We start from the raw sequence: 21079 nt of genomic DNA, 5'->3' as shown, positions 1-21079 counted from the left end.
TGATTAAAAATTAATTTCGCTGGATTGGTATATTAATATTCGAGATATTGGGTGATTGTTTTTATTGAAAGTATCGCGAATAAATCGATAAACACTGTTCTGGACCGATATCACGTCTATTAACAGCCTTAGATAGTATAAATATTTGACCAGGACCTTTCTCCTCACCGGAAGTTGACTCTGTTATAATCGGAAGTTATCTTTCCGGATAGAACGTTTCTGCGAAACGAACGGTTGCCTATTAAAAACTAACACATGTATGAAAAGAAAAATAAAAATCTTTATGAAAGATCTGACCAAGCTAAGGTAAGATTTATTTGAACTGTTCGCATGACTCGATGAAAGCGATCAAAGTGCATGGTGATTGGTCGCGTGGAAATAAACGAGTCGTTTGAACGTTTTATCCCTCTTCTTACTAAACCAAATAAAAGAAAAAAATAAGAAAAGAAAACTAAACTTTGATATTACAAAAAAATTTTGTCAAACAAATTTATTCATTAAAAAGATCCAATTGAAATAGACTTGTAAAAGGATACGTGATCTCTAGTTCGATTGATAAAAATGTAAAAGAAGGAATAATGATAGACTCGCGAAGAATATTTCATAAAATACTTTCCGAACACGCAGAGTTTCGTATTGGCTATGAAGTTCTCGAGAAAATTTACGTCGACTGTTAAAGATGAAAATTCAGTAAGAGACTGACGGCACATTGCGAATTTTCTTTCTGCTGAATGCAAAAGGATTCTAGGGATAACTTGGCACTGAGAAGGAAACGTCCGAGTAAATGTCGTACTCTTTTCTTTTATAATAGTAAATACGATTCAAAGAAAAGTCCCTCATGAAGCTTTCGAAACACACATCAAACGGATTCTGCAGTCGGGTAATATCAAACTCACAAACGATTCCAAGTACACGTACTACTTTACCTAATATGAATCGCGTGCCGTGAATGTTAGATTATTTCGAATTTTTCTCAACTATGGTCAATCTTTCAAAATCTTCTATTTCACAATTCAAGCAAGATATTTTATTGTAATATTTTATTGTCTTTTTTGTTATATTACATTAATTTAATTCACGATTTATATTTTTATAAAAAGAATTGATCACTGTGCAAAGCACACACACCAATATATTTTCTATTAATTATTATTTATATAAAATTAATTCTCCTATATTGCAGAATATTTTGTAAAAAAGAATTGGTGATTGGAAAAAACATTTATGTTTTCTATTAATTATTTTATTCATATAAATTTGATTAATATTTTATAGTATTTCTACAACAAATTACTTTGCAAAGCAATCTATACTACTTTCCAATTATTTTTGATACAAAATCTTATTTAGATTACATATGTTTCGATTAAAAAATAATTATTTTTCGTAACTAATTCAATCAATTATATTATTAAAATACATCAAATAAACTACAAAAAAAAATATTTCTCAAAAGAAGAGGGGATGATTTTTGGTGCAAAGACGGTGACAGGGATGAAAATGTTGGCACAGTCGTTCGGATTCGTAAATGTCTGCTAGATGGTTGGGACCGTCTGGACGTTCAATGGTGAATTCTATGCTTGAATCATCCCTGGACTAAAATACGTGCGACTTCGACGATACCACGAGCCTCGTTGCAGAATGCAAACTGCAAGGGTCTCTCTTTCTCTCTCTCTCTCTCTCTCTCTCTCTCTCTCTCTCTCTCACTTTCACTTTCAAAAGAGAAACATAAAGAGAAAGAGAGAAAGTGCATGTACCACCCGGTATATAAATAGATAGCAGAGTTACTCGCGTTCGGCTAATATTGGAATCGTCTTTCTCTTTCTATTTGTCTTTTTATTTCACTGCTGACTCTTACTCGACTTTTTCATTCTTTTCTATATTTTATTTTTATGCTTCTCGAAGAAAACGCGCCTTTCCCATGTCTTTTACTAACACCAACTTACACTTTCGAATTTTCTTTGACGGTCATGGCCGACGTATTCGTCGGATAAGATTTTCTTTTTCGCTAAGAATATCCTCGAGTACACACACTAACTCAAACACGTTCTCTCTCTTTCTCTCTCTTTCTCTCTCCCTGTTTTTTTCCTTATCTTTCTTTTTTGAAAGTATTTTACATACAATTCTGCAACCACAGCATTTTTCTTTCCACCTTCCATTTTCAACTTCACCGTTCCGGTGCATGTAACATCCAGCCTGGAATTTATATTAATTAAATGCCATTTATTTTAATTATTTTCTTACGAAAATTTTTTTCAACATAGTCGCTTGTTAAAAGAACATCTTTCACGTGATAGACGTAAACATACGATAAAGAACAACGGTTTTTCCTCCTCCCCTACCAAAAAACAACATAGCATTGGACTCGTTGTATGTTTTTTAATTAAACAAAATCAAAAGCTTTGTAAAACTATTTTTCACGTATATTTTAATCATAATATTAAACGAAGTATAATCCAGATAGAGAAAAAGATTACAATTAAAAACTTTTCGTCAGAATTCGCGAAACTAACGGACAGATGATAAAAACTTCGATTGCTTTTAAGGAAAATGTGGATACCACCTAACTTGCTATTCAAACTAAGTTCCTTCTTTGTTCTAAAATGGATAGAAACTTGGAAGAGAAAGAAGAAGAATAAGAAGAAGAATAAGAAGAAGAATCCACTCTATATTCTCGTGGAAAAGTCGTTGAAATTTAGTCGCATTTTGCAGGTGCGAGACTCAGTACGGTGTCCTCGAATAGGCGGCTGATAACTCGAAACGATTTGCATTTTGAAAGGATGCGCCTACACATCCTGCTTCTTCTTCTTCTTTTTCTTTTTCTTCATTGACGATGCCACTTTCCTTCTTTCCACCCTCCATCTGCCTCCTCCTCCTCCTCCTCCTCCTCCTTCACCACCATAACCACCACCACCACCACTACCAGCACCTTTATTTTCTTCTTTTTCGTTCCTTTAACATCGAAATCGTGAGGGGACGTTCTAATCGACGTAGCACTCGAATAACATGACGATGAAGACGAAGAGTAGAAAGAAGAAGAAGAACCATGGCTATATTTAAACTACCGGGCCACACGACCACGATTAGGATGCGTGGAAATACGGAGGGTCGTGCTCAAGAGAAACGGAAGTCCAAGTTGCAGCTGTAGACGCCGGGACGTGTCAAATAGAAAGCCCGATAAGCTTAATATTTTAATATTACTTTCTAATGAACGAATAAGATCGTTATAATATTTATCAATCTTTTATCTATTATTTTCGATTAATCATTTATATATGAGCCGTTTATTTTGAAAGTGGCATAAGTCACTTTTTCAAAAATACCGAGTTAATGGTAACACTAATTACAACTGAACGGTATCTTTTTATTTTCAATTAAAAAAAAGAAAAAAGTGACTTATGCTACTTTCAAAATAAACGGCTCATATATATTATATATCGGATTTATTGTATACAATTATTATTTGTTTGGTACGAATGATCTTTTTTATTGTGTTATTTACTTTGAAATGTTAATTACAAAATGTCTTGTTACTTTTTTTTTTGTCTAATTGTCAGTTAATAATATAGTACAAACTGTAAAGATTTCTTTGATATTTTATATATATTATTTTATAATTAGTATCAAACATAATGTTTACAATCTCTTTTGATGCTTGTGTGTATCTTCAGTTCAAGGATTTCTAGGAAGACGATGTTGTTTTTCATTACCTTTAGCTTTTTATTATTGTTGCGAGTAGAAAGAAAACACAAGGACACGTTAGATGATTCGACGCGTTTGTAAGAAATAAATTGACATTTATTCTTCTACTCTCTCTCTCTCTCTCTCTCTCTCTCTCTCTCTCTCTCTGTCTTTTTATTTCTTTCTCTCTCTTTTTTTTATCTTCTTTCTTGGTTATTTAACTATACCATTTTCTCGAAAGAACCAATTCTGTCTGCAATTGCAATTCAATATCAACCCAATTGTCGAAGACTACTGTCAGTGTCCGAAAAATATTTTGTTAAGTTCTCTCTTATGACTTAATTTTTTTTTCTTTTTTTATAATTAACCAAGACTACGAAAATTTTTGTTAAGTGTCCGAAAAATTGTGTATAATGTCTTCGTTCCTTTCTCGATTTATTTTAATATTTTTTTGGAGTCCTCGTTCATGATTAATTTATTTTTATAATAAACGAATTAATTTCATTTTGCATATTACAATCGATCGATTATTCTGATTTCTTTTTGTTATTATTAAACAAATGATGTCTTCTTTTTGTTTTTTTTTTTTTTTAATTTAACATTTCGTTTAGAAACAAATATACTATTATAATTATCATCTCTCAGCTCATTTGAATCGTCTCTTCATTTTATCAAGCATCTTCAAGGACGAGAAAGAACAATGGCTATCGTTAGCAGGTCTCGACGTATTCTTTCGAATATAATTTTGAATCTCTCAGTATGAAGGACGATTTCAAACAAACGACGTAGTAGCAGATTATTAAAACCAAGCTGAAAAGGTTGAAGGGTTGGATCAATTAAAAATCTATCTTTTTTTTTTTTTTTTAAATTAAATAAACGACCAACTTAGTAGATTATTAAAATCTGACTGAAAAGATTAAAAGGTTGGTCAATTAAAAATCCATTTTCTTTTTTTTTTTTCTTCTTTCTTTCTTGCTTCTCATTACATTTCTCTTTGTCTTCAACATTCTTCTTTTTTTTTCTTTTTTTTTCTTTTATTACATAAGGAAGGTAGAAAAGAAAAAGGAAGAAGTTGATCTAAGGTTTTTATGTACGTTCACGTCTTACTGCACACGAGTAGAAAAAAAAAACTGGAGTTGACTTTTGATTCATCGAATCTCGAGCCAACTCGAACAAGAATGGTTACACCAAAAACCGGTAACTACTCATCTTCTTTTCCTACAGAAAAGCAAAGAAGAGAAAACGAAATGTGACAGGGAAAAAAGAAAAAAAAAAGGAAAAAATATTCAAAGGATTTTCCATCCTATCTTTTGGCAAACGTTCAAAAAATAAAAACTGGGATGACGTAACGATCAAGGACTGACGGGGCGGCTGAGTTTCATGACAGTTTTTGTCAGAATTAATTATCTTCATAATTAGAACTCGTGGAAAAAAGAACATTTTTTTTACATTCGATATTATATTTTTTATATGATTTGTATTTAACAAAAATATGGGAAGTTCATTTACGTTGGAACAGCCACTTATGTAGGTAAAATATAATATTTAAATCATATTTTTATCATTGCATTTTTTCTCTTTTATTTCTTTGGCAAAAGGGTTCGCGTGTCCATTAGCATTATTAAATCTTCTTTTATCAGTCATTGGATAATAGTTCGAGTTCAGGTTAGATAGAAGTATATATATTTACGTAAAAGTATGAGCGAATGTTAACCATACTTATCGAAATGAAATTTGATATGGTAAATCGTATTTGCGAATGACAGAAACAGTGTTTGTATGTATGTGTGTGTGTGATGCATTTATAAAATGAATTCTTTTGATAAACAATACAAAGCTTTCTGTACGCTAGTACGATTTCTTTCAAAAAATATTTAATCTTCCAAAAGCTTCATAAACGATTAGATAAGTTTGAGAATAAAAGAAGAAAAGTCAAACTAAATACCGAAACTCTTTCGTACTTTATCAAACATTTATCTTTCTTGAAGAAAATTTACCGATCAAAGATTCCATCGAACTTATTCACTCAATGTAAGAACTTTTTTCAAGGTTATCATAAATGTATCAAACTTTTAGATAAAATGATCGATCACAAATCTGATCCAATTGATTTTCCATTTAGAATAAGGAAGTAGATGATGATTCTTTAGGGTTTTAAAAAAAATTTGAATATCCATGGCATCCCCATAAAAGCTTACGAAATCAATATGTCACCGGTTTTGTCGTATCGCACGATTAATCACGTAGCTGTATGGTATATCGTCGTGGCAAGCAGAATAAGGGCTCGCCTTAGTAGTTTGTGGTAGTGGTGGATGCTTTGGGTTGGCACGATGAATATTAGGGTGGCAGGTTCGGAGGGTTTCGAAGATATCCGATCTAATTTATCAAACCGGCTGACACGGCGTTTCTCGATCCCAGCTAGGATCGCGAGATGTGCCGTTGGATAAGCTTCCTCGAGTGTTTCAAAGTCTTGATGAGCAAATTTTTCATTCCAATCAAATTTACAGTGGACGGGCTTCCTTTAAAAACGAAGAAGACGATCCTTTGAAAACTGATTTTAATCATTTTGTCTTATAATATTTTTCCTTTTTCTTTTTTTTGGAGATCAATTTAAATATAGATAGGTTGATTTGATATATAAAAATGATGAAGAAATTGTTAACGCACATTTTAACTCCGGAAAGATTAATTCAGTGACGTTAATAATTGTAATCGTTTAGTGTAACGTCTGAAATCTCTGCTGGTACCCTTCTAATGACTGCAGGGAAAGTTAATTTGTCGGTGACTAGACGATACACATTAGGGTCGAAGTTTTGGGAAGTAGAGGGATGGGTGGTAGAGAATTCACTGGAGCAGCAGGATGCTCCTCGTTCTCTCAAAAGATCGTACGATGTACGATGATAAGCGGCAACTTTGAAAGGAACCTTCACTTCCGGACGGTTACGTTCTCTCGTGAGTAACACATCCCAATAGAAAAGGGGTTTAATAACATCAACAAAATTTTCATCGACTGTTTAATCAATCCAAACAATATTTCGTTAGGTTCACAAAATTTGGAATAATAAAAATTCAATATTCAACGATATAGTCACGTTGGGTTGGTTCCTCTAGTTCCATATAGATTACTAAAAAATAAAGCAACGTAGTAAAAAACAAAAAAAAAAAGGAATCGTGTGCTGTTGACTCCAAAGAGACAGGAAAAATACGCGACCTCTTTGAATAGTATTGAATAGTCTGAGAAGGTATTATAAGAGAAGTGACTCGAGCTCGTAAAAGCGAGACTAAAAAGACAATAAAAACTCCAATATATTCGTCGATATTTTATACTTTCGAAAAGTCATTCAATACGTCATATTGTTTTATTATATTATTTTCCATTGGTTGGCAGAAAGTAAGCGACGAAAGTTCTTATCCGTGCAAACTAAGATCAGAGATGAGTATCACTCGAACACGTGTGCAAGTCTTTAGTGCAACGTTTGCATCCTACGAAAGAAGATAACTGGAAGAGGAAACAATAAAAAAAATGAAAAGGTGGGGTGGGAGGGGGTAGGAAGGGAAGGGTGAAGAAATGGATGAATTGCTGGGGTCCTCGGAGATTGTACACGTACGAGTTGAGAGTTATGGTTGTGTGCGTGAACGATGTACCGGATATGCAAGCACGCAAAGAGGAGGTTGAGGATGAGGAGGAGGACTGTGCATGGGATGGTTGGTTGGAGTAAGGTAACACGTGAATATGCGTCTTAGCGACGGATGTTTATCCTCGAACGTGTCTGCCAGTTACAAGAGACGTCGTCGCATATTTCTCTGTCGTTGGTTGAAATCGACGAAGACGCTGACGGATCGTCGATGGATCCTAGACACGGGTTACATGCCGCCAACAAACATTCGACGTTGGCTTTACGTTCGGTGCACTACTATTTGATGGATCGACGAATTCTACTCGATGCTTCGGAATATTCCACGAGTAGAATAATTCTAGCTTTGAGAATATCAAAAAAGATATTATATGTTCTCTTTAGAGATACGAAGATTACAAAAATATGCCGAACTGAATTGACAAATTTTACCAAGCTATATGTATTATACGTATCACCTTTGTACCTTCCATTGTGTGTTTTAAAGAAAGAAGAATAAGAATAAAAGAAGGTATGAAAAAGCGTAAAGAAAAAAGTTGCATGAAAAATTAATGAAAGGTTCCTTTTATTATCGTTGAACCCTTTCGCTAAGACGCAACCTTACCTTTCTCATTCGTACTGTTGTAATATTTTAAAGATTTTATCCTTTCAGATATTTTCAACTAATTAATCGTTTTCTTGGTCATCCGAAGTTTTAGTATCATGATCAGTATAAAAACAATTAGTTGTTGGTTGGGTTAGTCTGATTCACTCGATGACTTACTCAACTCTCTCTCTTTCTCTCTCTCTGTCTTTCTCTCTCTTGTCCCTTGGCAACGATTCTATAATTACATCTTTGCCATTATATCCTCCAGCGTGAGACGCACGGATCGCTGCCCTAAGTCGCGACTACTCTTCGTGGCTATTTCGAGATGAAGAACACGCAAGACGCGAACAAATTCAAGTTTACTTCAACAACAATTTCCATTCGAATATCATCCTACACTGATACAAATTGTATTTGAAGAAATTGATTTAAAGGTAGCACGAGCGGGTGCTGCGGTGGGGGGGGGGAGTTGTTGTTGAAATAAAGAAACGAATGTAATTTGTTTGGCTGTTTTCAGAAAAAGAAAAAAAAAACATTGTTGACAGTTTGTTGAGTTACGCAAAGGAGTGGAATGTACGGGTAGGGGTGGGATGTGCTGTTAGGTAGGAAGTTACGTTCACAAGGGTTCGTATGAGCCCTCAATTTCTCTCTTTCTCTCACTTTGGGTTCGTGAGAGTGCATACTCGGTCCTGCACGTGTGTACGCACGAATGAACGCCAATGCAGCACCTGAGTGACTGCATCGAATATCCTCGTTCGATGAGGCATCATCAGTTTTACCTCCTCCCCCTTTCCTCCGTCCTCTACTCTTCACCCGTTTCGACAGGAGCTTTAATTCATCCCCCTTTTTCACCTTTTTCTCGTAGAGGTGTTGTCATCGTTGTTGATTTATATTTGTTCCAATTTTTCGCCTCAAAAAAAAAAAAAAGAGGAAAAACAAAAGGGAAAACATCTTTTCAAAGTAAATAATAATTTTGTTTTATCATACACACAGCAATTTCGATCATGTTTGTTTTTCTCAACGAAACGATGAAAAGGAAAAAAATACGTGAGAGTATAGTCGACGAGGAAAAAAAAAAGGAAATTGTGATGTTGTCGATAAAAGTATAAAAACAAAAAGAAAAAAAAGATTTCTAGGCGTCGCAAAAGTGTCGTTTCATGAAAAATTGTTCAGAATTATTATACGTGTGTGTGCACGCGCGCGTGTGTATACGTGGTATTTGTTAGAATGAGAACGGGTGAAAGGGGAGGGATATAGAGAGAAAGAGAGATAGAAAGAGAAAATTTCGAGGCGTCGCTGAGAGATCCTCGATCAAAGGACGAGAGAGAAGGATCTCTCTCCTCCTTCTTGCTGTAGCAGGAAAAAAAGCTGTTGGCTCCTGCGAGAGAGTCGACAGAATCGATAGACGCACATGCGCGCTCAAGGCAGCAGGAGCCGAGTACGCGTTCTATCCCTCTTTGCAAAAGTGAGAGAGCAAGTGTTAGAGTGAGTGAGTGAGAGAGAGGATGAGAACGTGTGCGCGCATACGAACGTCACAAGGAGGGAATTGAGAAAATGAGAGAGAGAGAGAGAGAGAGAGAGAATGAGAGAGAGTAAGAGAGAGGGCGAGGGACAGAACACCGCTCGACTCCACGTTGAATCCCCTCGCTGATCAGCATCCAGTATCCACTCGTACCACTACGACGGCAAGGAGGAATCCTCCTCTCCTCGTCGATCCTTTTCGTGCGTTTGTTGTAACAAGTTTTTTCAGAACAAACGATTACGATGATCGATTTTTAGATAATAATCTAAATCACGTATGCAACTTTAATCAAATTGTCTCATAGAGTTGACAATCAAAACTTGTTGGATAAGACAATTAAAACTGGACATGTTCTATGGAATTTATAAAGGAGGACATCCTCGGTTTCATTATTTTGCGATGACGATTTGTTGTATTCGTAGGATATGATTGGATTTTGTTTTTGTGAAAAGTGTTCGGTTTCGTTTGAATGATAAGAAGAAGAAGAAGAAGAATAAGTACGATGAGGTGGTTTTTTAAAAATAATATCCTCTTATCCACCGTCAATGTTGAAGTAATGGGAGATACTTCTGTTAACTGCGTCCACGTGACTTTCCGTAAGATCGATCGGTAATACGATAACATTGATAATAGAGGAGGTATCTGAGAGGAAGAAGAAAATGTTAGGTTGTTGTACGATCAAAGAATAGCGGAAGTTAACCGAGATTGGTTTTAACAGCAACGTGCACAGATGGACAGGCTGTTCCGATGGAAAAGCCACAAGGCGCACGACCTCGTGAGTACGCTTACGTATTTTCCCTCCTTCTTCTCCTCCTCCTCCTCATCTTCCCCCCCACTCTTTAAGACCGCAATTTGCATTTTATTATGCATTATTCGATCCTCGTGAACTTTTCTTACTTCCTTCGTTCCTCAATAAAAAAAAAAAAGAAGAGGAAAAAAATATAAAAAATGAAAGTAAAAAAATATGTAAGAAAAGATCCGAGGAAGCACGAAACGAGCGAGTAATATCGTAGAAAATTCTTGAGGTCCTTTCGAATATTATTTTTTTTTTCTTTTCTTTTCTTTTTTTTGGATGACGAACAAAATTATGCATGCAGGTAGTAGTTCCGGTAATTTCAGACAATTTTATATTACCAGTTTGAAAATTTTGAACGAATTGAATGTTTATGAGCAGCGGTAGCTTTTGTATTGTAAAATAAATGACTTCTCTTTCTCTCTCTCTCTCTCTCTCTCTCTCTCTCTCTCTCTCTCTCTCTCTCTCTGTTTTTGCTTTCGCTGCTGCTTTTAGTGGTTGAGTTGCGTTGTAGTTGAAGAAAACGCGCGGTCATATTTGAATTTCGAAAAAGGTAGTATGGGTCAGATCATTTATTATGCAAATCATATTTCAAAAGGAATAGATTGATATTACATGGAACGTTTGACCGAATGCAAATGAAACTAAATTTATTTCCATGAAACTTTACTTTAAAAGAAAGAAAAAAAGAAAAGAAAAAACGAATCTCATTCTACCAACATTTTTATATTCTTTCTATTCAGCTATCTCCGACGACTTCGGCTCCAATTACTGTTTAGCAAAATGTTCAAGATAAAAGAAAATAGAAGAAAAAAATAATGAATCCTCGGTAATATTTCGAGTCTCGTCGCGATAAACTTAGTTGCAGTTTAAACGACACTCTGGTACGTGCAAACACACATAATTCAAAGCTGCCAACAACACCGTCCCGACTCTTATTTTTCTTTCTCATCCTTTTTCTTTTTTTTTTTTGCTTTTCATTCCTACATCACGAGAAAATAAAAAGACAAAACTGAAGAGATAAAAATAATAAAAGTAAACAGTAAAATAACAGTAAAACATTGGGAGTGGGAATATTTTTGTGCATCCAATAAACGATCCGAAAATTAAAGTAAACTGATACCCAATTTAGGATGCAATATCGATATCGATGAAAGGTAATAGGGTCTTTGAAAAGGATAGATACAATGGAGGAGGAGGAAGAAGAAGAAGAATAATAAGAAAAAGAAGGAAGAATTCGATGGTGTATACACCATCGAGAGTCTCAACGTTAAATTCATCTTCCTGACTCGGAATGTTAAATGCAAATCGTATGTAAAGCGCTCTTCTACCGACTCTTGTTTTACCTTCCCTCCTTGAAACCCACCTATACTCACAGTCAGTAACGGCATTTAAATATCGCTGTTAAGCTCTCCACACGCACTCCTAAGCCTGTTCAGTGTGGGGGTGGTGGTGGTGGTGGAGATGGTTTGCTTCTTCTGCTTCCATGCTTTTTACGATAAATGTTTTACGCGCCAGAACTCGCCACGAATTTATGCTAATTTTTATCCTTTCCTCCTCTTTCCTTCTTTTTATCCCATGGAACTCATTACAGTTGCTTTTCTTGCCTATTTTCTCGTGAATTTTGAACACCAAGGAGTATGATTCGTTCTTGTTTGAAAATTCTACTGAAAATTTGATAATGTTTTCTGCTTTATGTTTGATTTTATTATCATTGTAACATTCTTTTAAACTTATAACTCATGTCAATGTATTATCACGTCAGCAAAAATTACTTGTAATTCTCGCTGAGAATTGATTGTATATTCCACTATTAATAAAAGAAAAAAAAATTTTTGGTTTTAATTGATTCTAAGGAACAGACAATTGTCTTGAATTTGGTTATACGATCGATATTTACACTTACATGAAAGAAAGAGAAAGAGAAAGAGGGGTGTTCTTGTTCCTTTTGAGTAGTCAAATTAAACGGAAATACTGTCTTAGTATAGTAATAAAGGCTCGTAGGTCTCGCCGAAAATAAACCGGCGCCAGGCTCGTTTTCAGCTTCCTTTCTTATTCTACCCCGTGTTTTCTCTACAAGAAAACATTAAAGAAATAGCGTATGCCCGTTAAAGGGCCAAGAATCATAATTTTGTAAGTAACATCGTCGAGAGTAGTTCGTTTTATTTTTCTGTCTTTTTTTTTTTCTTTTTTTTCGGAATAAATTAGCATAACGAGTATACAAAATTTCTGCACGTTTTTACGAAACAAAGATCGTAAAAGTATCAGCCAATTTGAATTTACAAAGAAAATATTGTAATAATTTGTATTAAAATTAGAAATCTATTATTTATCTTTATGACGTGTGTTCTACTTTTCGATTGATTAATTATTGACAGACAACGGGCCTAACGATTCTGACGGAAGATCAAAGTTAGTAGAAGAAGTGTATAATTGCGTCCATGGGTTTCAAGTTACAGGAAGAGTCTGTTTATTCGACGGGACCTAATTGTCCCGTTCCTATCTCTTTTTCTTTCTTTCTTTCTTTCTCTTCACTTTTTTCTTTTTCCTCTGTCAGCTTCCACTGGTTACGTTATAACGAGTAGAGTCACATTAGACGCACCAGCAACCAACACTAGTAGCACCAACAGCAGCAGCAACAGTAGCAGTAACACCACATTGAAAAAGGCGACGAAGCGTCGTGACTACCGACGCGTGTGCACTATTCCTCGTCACATTTATTATCGATGGCGTTAGAATTTCTCAATGACGCGTGGCGAACGCCTGCCTGCTTGCGTGCCAATCCCATAATCTGCTAACTTTGACGTTTTTCTTAGAAACGCAAACGCACCTATCGAGTCTAATTACATTTTGATTCTCATAAAATTTCGTCCGAGTAAATCAAACCAATAATTAACTGACATTTTATTCGAAGTTTTATCATAAATTCGATCATTTTTCTAATAATAATAATAATCTTTACAACAAATTCATCACGTTCCATTTAAGATATCTGTTATCTTAATATTATCCGTACTATGTTTAGACGCATATATGCATAGTTTAAGTTGAGCGAGAAGTTTCTCGAGCACCCTGATCCATACGCACATACACACAAACACACGTACAGGTGCACATACGTGAATATACATGGTAAGGTTCGTGGTACACTCGATAGAGCATATCGTCGAGTCAACATTTTGTCGTGTGTTCGAAGGTACGGTGCCATTGTGTGCGGTTGCTTGTGTGTATTAGACGATCCTGCTTGATTAAGCGCAGAGTATAACACACTCCGTGTACACACGCTTGAACGCGGCCTACCAAGCTCTTTCTCTCTCTCTCTCTCTCTCTTGCACATTATTTACAGCTAATGGCTCAAAACGCGGAAGTCCGCAGGCTATATACGGCTTTTGCGATCCGCGAGAGAGAACCTCCAACGTTCGTCGAACGCTAGAGAAATTTCTTTTCTTTCGTAGAACGCGTCTTTAGTGTTGACCACCCGGTAAAACGATAGATACATACTCTACTATCTTACTATTATAGAACTTTACTCATAGTATCCATTAAAACAGTGGTTCTCTATAACCTGAGAACACGTAACTCCCATTAATTAGAATTTTAAGACTTTAGATATCGATCACAGTGTCCTTTCAATTTAGAACTTTAATATTAAACACTTGATGAAATAATTAATATACATTTTTCTATTATAAAACTTTGCTTATTGTACTCTTTAAAATAGTGAGAACACGTAACCTTATTAATTGGAATTTTATGATTTTAGGTATGAATCAGTGTTCTTTGAATTCATGTCTTTAAACATTTCGTAAAATACTTGATACAAACTTGTCTATTGTTTTATTTATAACTTTGTTCATAATATCCTTCTAAAACAATGATTTGAAATAATAAGAACAGATAACTCACTGAATTGAAATTATAGGATTTCAAATGTTAATCAAAGTGTCCTTTGAATTTAACTATTTTAGAATTGGAGTGCCACTATATCTAAGATCTAAACATGCATGAATAGCCTTTTGTCTTGATTACCCATCATCCAAATTCATAGGATATTATTCTGTGTTGGAGAAATCTGTACATTGAATCCGTAGGAACTCCACGAATACGAATATTCTAGGAGTCCTTGGGATTATATCCCATGAAATTCGCTTTCACGATAGATTTACGCGCAAGATGTTACCCCCTTCTAATCCCATTTCACTTCGCGTACCTACCGAAGTTCCCTGTTAGGTAATATTCGTCGAACGAAACCAGCAGAAAATACGAACTACTTGATCGATCCCTCTTCAAATATTCTTCCAACGAATGCTAACCCCTTCATGTAGTAGTAGTTCGAAACCAGCAACCCTTTACAGTGCACAACTATCAATCTCTTATCCTCCTCATCCTCCACTTGCCTTGAAATTATTCGAACGGCTGGCGGAAATTGGGTGACCCAATCGACGATCTTCTACAAATCGATTTTCCTATAAAACCCGGTGAAAACGTTGAGATTTAAAAAGGATTAGATTCCTGATCCACCAATGAAATGTTCAACTTTATCAAATCTCCCCCACCCTTTTTTACTTCTCCATTTCTATCCAATTCCGACCCATTTCATTCCGATATCATAGATTTTGTATTTTCCTGCTTGGGAATATCGATTTAAGGATTACTGAATTTAATTTTTTCTTTTTTTTTATTTCTGTTACAGGGTCTTGATAATGTGAGCTCGGCAACCCTCAGGCCCTTCAACTCGGACATTAATACTCCGAGAATCGACAGCTACAGGTTTTCTATGGCAAATCTTGAAGGTAAGAAGCTGTAACATCCATTACGATCTTCCATATCGATTTATCGAACTTTAATGGGAGTTTCTTGTCGCAGTTTTATCTCGTTTGTATTATATTTTTTTTATTCGGTACAAGCAAAATACAGTCTTTTGCGTTTTATTATATGTCTAACATATATATAATCTCTGTATTAGAAATTCTATCTTTAATTCGCATGATTGATTCTTTGAATAACAATGAAAGTTAATAAAATGCGAGATACGCACACAATCATGTTTTATAAATATTAATTAGAATTTATCGTAGTTTTAAATGCGCAAAAAAGTTGACGTAACGTTTGCATTGTTCGTAGAAAAAGAAAAAGGAAAGGAAAAGTATTTTATTGAATTATAGAAAATCGTAAAAATGTAAGAGGATATTAAATTTCTGTATTTATGTAATTACATGAGAATTGAAAGCACGAGACGTTTGCGTGGGTAGATACCAGACAACGGTCTTTCTACAATATTACTCCCAATAACGATATTTTGTAGTCATAAATCAGCGTTATCGACAAACTCGTATAAGTAATGACCAGTCAATGTTAGAACGTTGAACAATTTGCTGTCCGCGTAGACGATCTTATACATAAATGTAACATAAATTTATTTAGAAGCAAATAAGATCTTTAAGAATGATTTATCATTTTTTTATGATTCATATCTAATCCCAAATTCATCTACAATTGCAAACTTGTTAATATTCTGAAGAAACACGAAGAAACAAATCCAAGTTATTTTATTTTTAGTGATTTCAATGCAAGTATATGCAATGAACAATCTCAAGATCTAAATATACATATATATTTCTTATCAATTAGGATCTCTTTATACTAAAAGTTTAACATATTATTTTATATTTTGGATCTAATACCAAATCCATCTACATTTGTAAAAATTATTTATATTCTATACAAAAAAAATCATTACGTTAAATTTATCATATTTTTCTCTGTTAACCATTCTAAATGGATTGAACAAAATATTATTCATATATTTCTAACAAAATGAAAGCAACAAAATCGAGTCATTTAATTGTAAAATAAGTTCGAAGAGATTAACAATTTATCTTAGAAAATACAAAAAAAAATTCTGAACTATAGTAACAGCAAAATAGCAATAGTAGTAAGGAAGAGTAAGAAGAACATCAGTAACAGGGATCCGGAAGAAAAAGAAATCCTTCTCGATGCTTTTGCTTTGGCTTTCACGTCGTATCTGCGGATTTATGCTCGACGATAGCGCATTTTACCCTTGGTCCCCCTCCCTATCCCTTGTTCGGTCCTTCGTTCGGCCCACTCCCTGGCGCAAAGTTGCACCAGTCGATAATCTACCATAGCCGACGGCCTGCGGTTTCATGACCCCTCCTTTTGTACTTTGCTCTGCACACCTTTTTCTTTCTCTCTCTTCCCTTCCCTTTCCTTCCCTACCCCTTTCCACAAACCGATCCTCCTTCAACTCATTTTTCCCTTATTCCTCTACTTCTACTTCTTTTCACCTAAAACTACTCACCATCTTTCTCTTTTTGTTATCACACCGTGAGATACAAGGAACATTTATCTTTCCGCAAATCTGTGAACACCAAAGGGAATACATAGGTCTTTTTCGGCTTTCATCCAACTTGTGTAATATATTTTTTTTTTCTTCAGCTTTCACATATATTTTATCATTTTTCGATACGATTATGTTCTGTGTGGTTAGAATTTTTCTGTTAATGGGTTCGATACAATTTAAACGATCTCGTGTTTAATATTCAAATATTTACTTACTTTTTTTTTCTTTACTCCCTTCTTCCGTATATATTTCTCTTTTTTTTACTATTACTTCGTTTTTTTTTTCTTTTTTTTCTTTTTTATCGTCGGTTCGATACGTTAGTATTGTTCACCTACGCGCGAATTTGTTCTTTTCCGTCGAGATTTCGCGTGCGAGAAAGGTCGAAGGGATAATAGTCGAGATCGGTTTTGTAGATGCTCGTTCGATTCGTTCGTAAGTTCGCTCGAGGGCGGACAATCGATACGATAATATATTGTTTCTCGCCACGATGATGAAGAACTGGTTCTACCTTAACTGCATATATACATATATATATGGGTATACATATATGTGTGATGGTTATATACATGTAATACAGAATTTATTCTGTCTTCGAAAAAATAAAGGAAAAATAAAAGAGGACTCGGTTATTATTTCTCTCTTCGTTTCTACTAACGATCGGCTAACAGAATAAAGTGCTTCTCTGAATTTAATATCGAGAAACGATATATATTTATCCGTGACGTCATAGAAAAGAAAAAGTATTTAACCTCTTGCATGTTACCTCGTTAATTTTCTTTTCATAATTAACACGTTATTCGGCCCTCTGTATATTATTTTCGATACACCTTGAAATTTATTTTCTAAGAGAAATGGTAACAGGTTAATAAATGAAGAATGATTATTGGTTTTATTTTTAGTATGGTATAGAACAGTCATCTTCAAACTATTTTTTTCACGGAACTCTTGGGGTTATATGGGGTTCCATGCAACCTTTCCAAGGGTATCACGAATTATTGTTTAGATTTATTACGTTGTATTAATATCAAAACTCATTTCTACGATAAATGGTAACAAATTAAGAAGTTAAGAATGATTATTGGTTTTATTGTTATATGTGGTTTATAGAACAGTAATCTTCGATTTTTTTTTCCTTGGAACCCTGGGGTTCAACGCAATTTTTCCAAGAGTTTTCAAGAATTTATGATTAATTATTTTACATTGTATTAATATATTATTCATCATATTACGGGAAAGAGTTTAATCAAATATTTTTATACTCATCAAGATTCCGTTCAACACTGATTTAGAATAACGTTTGAACAACTTTTTAAATTGTGCACCAATTTAAATACACATGGCAAATACAATTGAACAAGGAACGTATCTAAATTCCGATGAAATCGGTTTAATGTCTGTATCGATATAAAATAAACATCTTAATATTTCATATGGAAATAAATACTCGTATATAAATGCAAATAATTAAAAGAAAGTTCGTTAATTAGTAATAAAATTAATTAAAAGTATCGTTTCGTATTATATTTAATTTCAATCTTTACATTCCACAATATTAATACATTTTCCTTTTCTTTAACGTACTTATGTATAATTTATACGTACGATAACTATAAAAAAAAAAAAAAAAAAGAAAAAAGATGTAAGATAAATTAGTTTATTCGTAGACTATTTCCAAGTAAAGTAGACTCTTATCGACACGAAGGAGGCGCCGATTCGCGGACCGTAAGAATTGCGACTGATAAATAAAACGTGCCTTCAATTACGTGCTTCGTAGGCGTCGTCTGTACCTCGAAGAAATTTAATCAATCATCTTCCTTTATCCTGTGCGTGTATTAAAATAGCTTACATTAGTTAAAAGCTATATTACTCTAGTAAGAAAATAGAAATAGAAAGAAATAGGAGAGTGAGGCCGTTTAGAATCCGGTACGTTGTGTTGTATTGGTGTTTCCTTTTCCACCATTCCATTCCGATGCACATCATCTTCTTATTTACTTCCATCTCATCCTCTTCTTCTTCTTCTTCTTCTTCTTTATCTTCTCTTGTTCCTCTTCTTCATCTTATTCCTCTATTTCACTCCTCTCGTGGCATTCTTCAGATAAGCTAACGTCGAATTCCACAGCTTTTTTCGAGTCTTCCTTATCCTAGTTTTTTTGTTTTTCCCAACATTCCGGAACTCATTTAACATCGAGACTTTCTTAAACAAAACTCTTATCCTATATTTTGACAACACTCGAAAAGATATGTATATATGATTTAGAATAATTATTACTAAAAAATCATTTAAATTTCAATATAACATCAAATGCAAATGAATCATTTCTAAAATTGTTTCTTTTAGATCCTTAATTTCTAACGAAACTAAATTTATTTCTAATTATTATACGATTTACGAGAAAATGTATTATATGAAACTTTATCGATTATGTGCACAAGCGTTATTTAGGTTTTTCAAAAAGAAAACCGATTGCTTGCTTTTCCTCGTGGTCTTTTGATCGTCATATCAAAGGAAACGCGGAAAACGAAAGAGGCCGCTTCGATCGAACGTTCGTGTTATTTTTTTTTTCTTTCTTTCTTATTTTGTGTTTTTTTTTTCGTCAAGCTTTTAAAAGCTACATAAAAGCCCGCGCTACTGATAAAGTGCAACTCGACGTTGCACACTAAGAGTGAACTTTGTGTGTGTGTACGCCAGCGTATACTTTTACGCCCGGTAATATACTGAAACGATATTGCAGAAAATTTTCTCTTCCAACTCCACCCCCTCATCCCTTTTACCGACTTCTTTCTATCTCTTTTTATCTGATTTCATTTGATGGAGGAAAAGGCGTTTTCCTAGCCAAGTCATTTTCGTGTCGATTCTTTGCAAAAGTTCACTTCGATTCCACTCGGTTATACGAGTACGCTTGAGAACGTAATAGGATCATCGTCTCTCAACGATAACCTTCGCTCGTTAACAACACCCAAAGCCGGTTTTAAGCTTCCACGTTTATACTCACATCTTCAAACCCCCACCATTAATGACAGGGAATCTTAATTAAGAGATATGCAAATATCTCTTCTTCTCGTTTCACTTCCTTCTATCATATATAATCATTTTCCTTTTAAAGTCTATTATTTAAAAGAATTTTTATATAAATTTTTGTTCAAGTCAAATGAGATCTTTGACGGTATAATCAATTTATCTAACGTTTAAATAAGTTGTTCGCGATTTAAAAAATTATTTAATAATAATAAAGAAACGTACACAGCGGGGGTGAGATTTAAAATCAATTTGAGTGATTTCAAACCCCCACCATTAATGACAGGGAATCTTAATTAAGAGATATGCAAATATCTTCCTCTCGTTTAACTTCCTTCTATCGTATATAATCATTTTCCTTATAAAGCTTATTATTTAAAAGAATTTTTATATAAATTTTTTTTCAAGTCAAATGAGAGATCTTTGACGGTATAATCAATTTATCTTACGTTTAAATAAGTTGTTCGCGATTTAAAAAATAATTTAATAATTATAAAGGAACGTACACAGGGGGGTGAGATGTAAAATCAATTTGAGTGATTTCAATGCAAGTATATGCAACGAACATATAGTACGTTGAATTATTTCTAGTCGAAATGAACAGTTTTTTTTCTTTATTTTAGTGATTTCAATGGAAGTATATGCAATGAACATTCGAAGTGCATAATCCTTTGTAAATCTTTTTTTCTTTAATTCGAGTGATTTCAATACAAATATACGCAATATACATTTGAAATGGATAATCCTTTGTAAATCTTTTTTTTTTAATTCGAGTAATTTCAATAAAAGTATATATGCAATGAACAATCGAACAATTTGTTGTCGAAATTGTCGTAAATTTCATTTGATTGCATTACAAGGATGTTCATCATTTTTCTTTTTTTTTTTGTTTACAACAATTTAAGTATTTTATACTTTTTCGTGTTACTTTTTTCGATCTATCGGTTGTGGTTCTCCCATACATATTATTTTACATAGCAATGTTTTTTTACGAGCTTAAGGTATGCTTTATTACCAACTCGATAACCGGTTCGGACATTTTTGCATACAAGAGAGTAGTACATCGTTCGAGATACTTTTATTTTTGATTTATTTTTTTTAAAACTCAGAGAGTCATATTGGCGATTACAGTGTTACATCCTTCAACCGTTAACTCCAAGTGAAAGTGATAGAGAATCTTCGTTAATATTAATGTCACTCGAAACACTCGTTGATAATAATCGATTGAGTAAATTACAAAACGGGATTTGCAAATTTATTTTATTTTCATTGATTTTTTTTTTTTATTTTTATAAACGTTATAATAAATCTTACATAATATGAGCACGAAAGAAATGAATATTTTATTCTTTTTGATTTAAGAACAAGTACAGTAATTTACGCGCGTTGATCGATGTAGTAAAGTTGCTTTGATAGTGCAACAAGTATATAAATATCTACTTCCTCTTGAAAAAGTTTCTTTTTTTAAATCTGTTATACGTTCGC

At 33.9% G+C, this 21079-nt stretch overlaps 1 protein-coding gene across 5 annotated transcripts in view; it reads left to right on the top strand.

The window, feature by feature from the left end:
- Nucleotides 1-21079, top strand: part of LOC106784640 (amyloid beta A4 precursor protein-binding family B member 1-interacting protein-like) — a 124703-nt gene that overhangs the window by 82776 nt on the left and 20848 nt on the right. For 4 of the 5 annotated variants that reach the window (XM_014744409.1, XM_014744410.1, XM_014744407.1 and 1 more), the window contains one exon: nt 14911-15010. In XM_014744409.1, coding sequence (XP_014599895.1) covers nt 14911-15010 — 100 coding nt within the window. Of the gene's footprint in view, nt 1-8877; nt 10200-14910; nt 15011-21079 lie in introns of those variants that run through there. The other variant, XM_014744412.1, reaches the window with a different exon arrangement.

Source organism: Polistes canadensis, unplaced genomic scaffold, assembly GCF_001313835.1.
Source record: "Polistes canadensis isolate GaletaPanama2010 unplaced genomic scaffold, ASM131383v1 scaffold_38, whole genome shotgun sequence".
NCBI classification, from domain to species: domain Eukaryota; kingdom Metazoa; phylum Arthropoda; class Insecta; order Hymenoptera; family Vespidae; genus Polistes; species Polistes canadensis.
The sequence above is the reverse complement of the archived record's forward strand: the minus strand, read 5'-3'. Positions and strand labels throughout refer to the sequence as shown.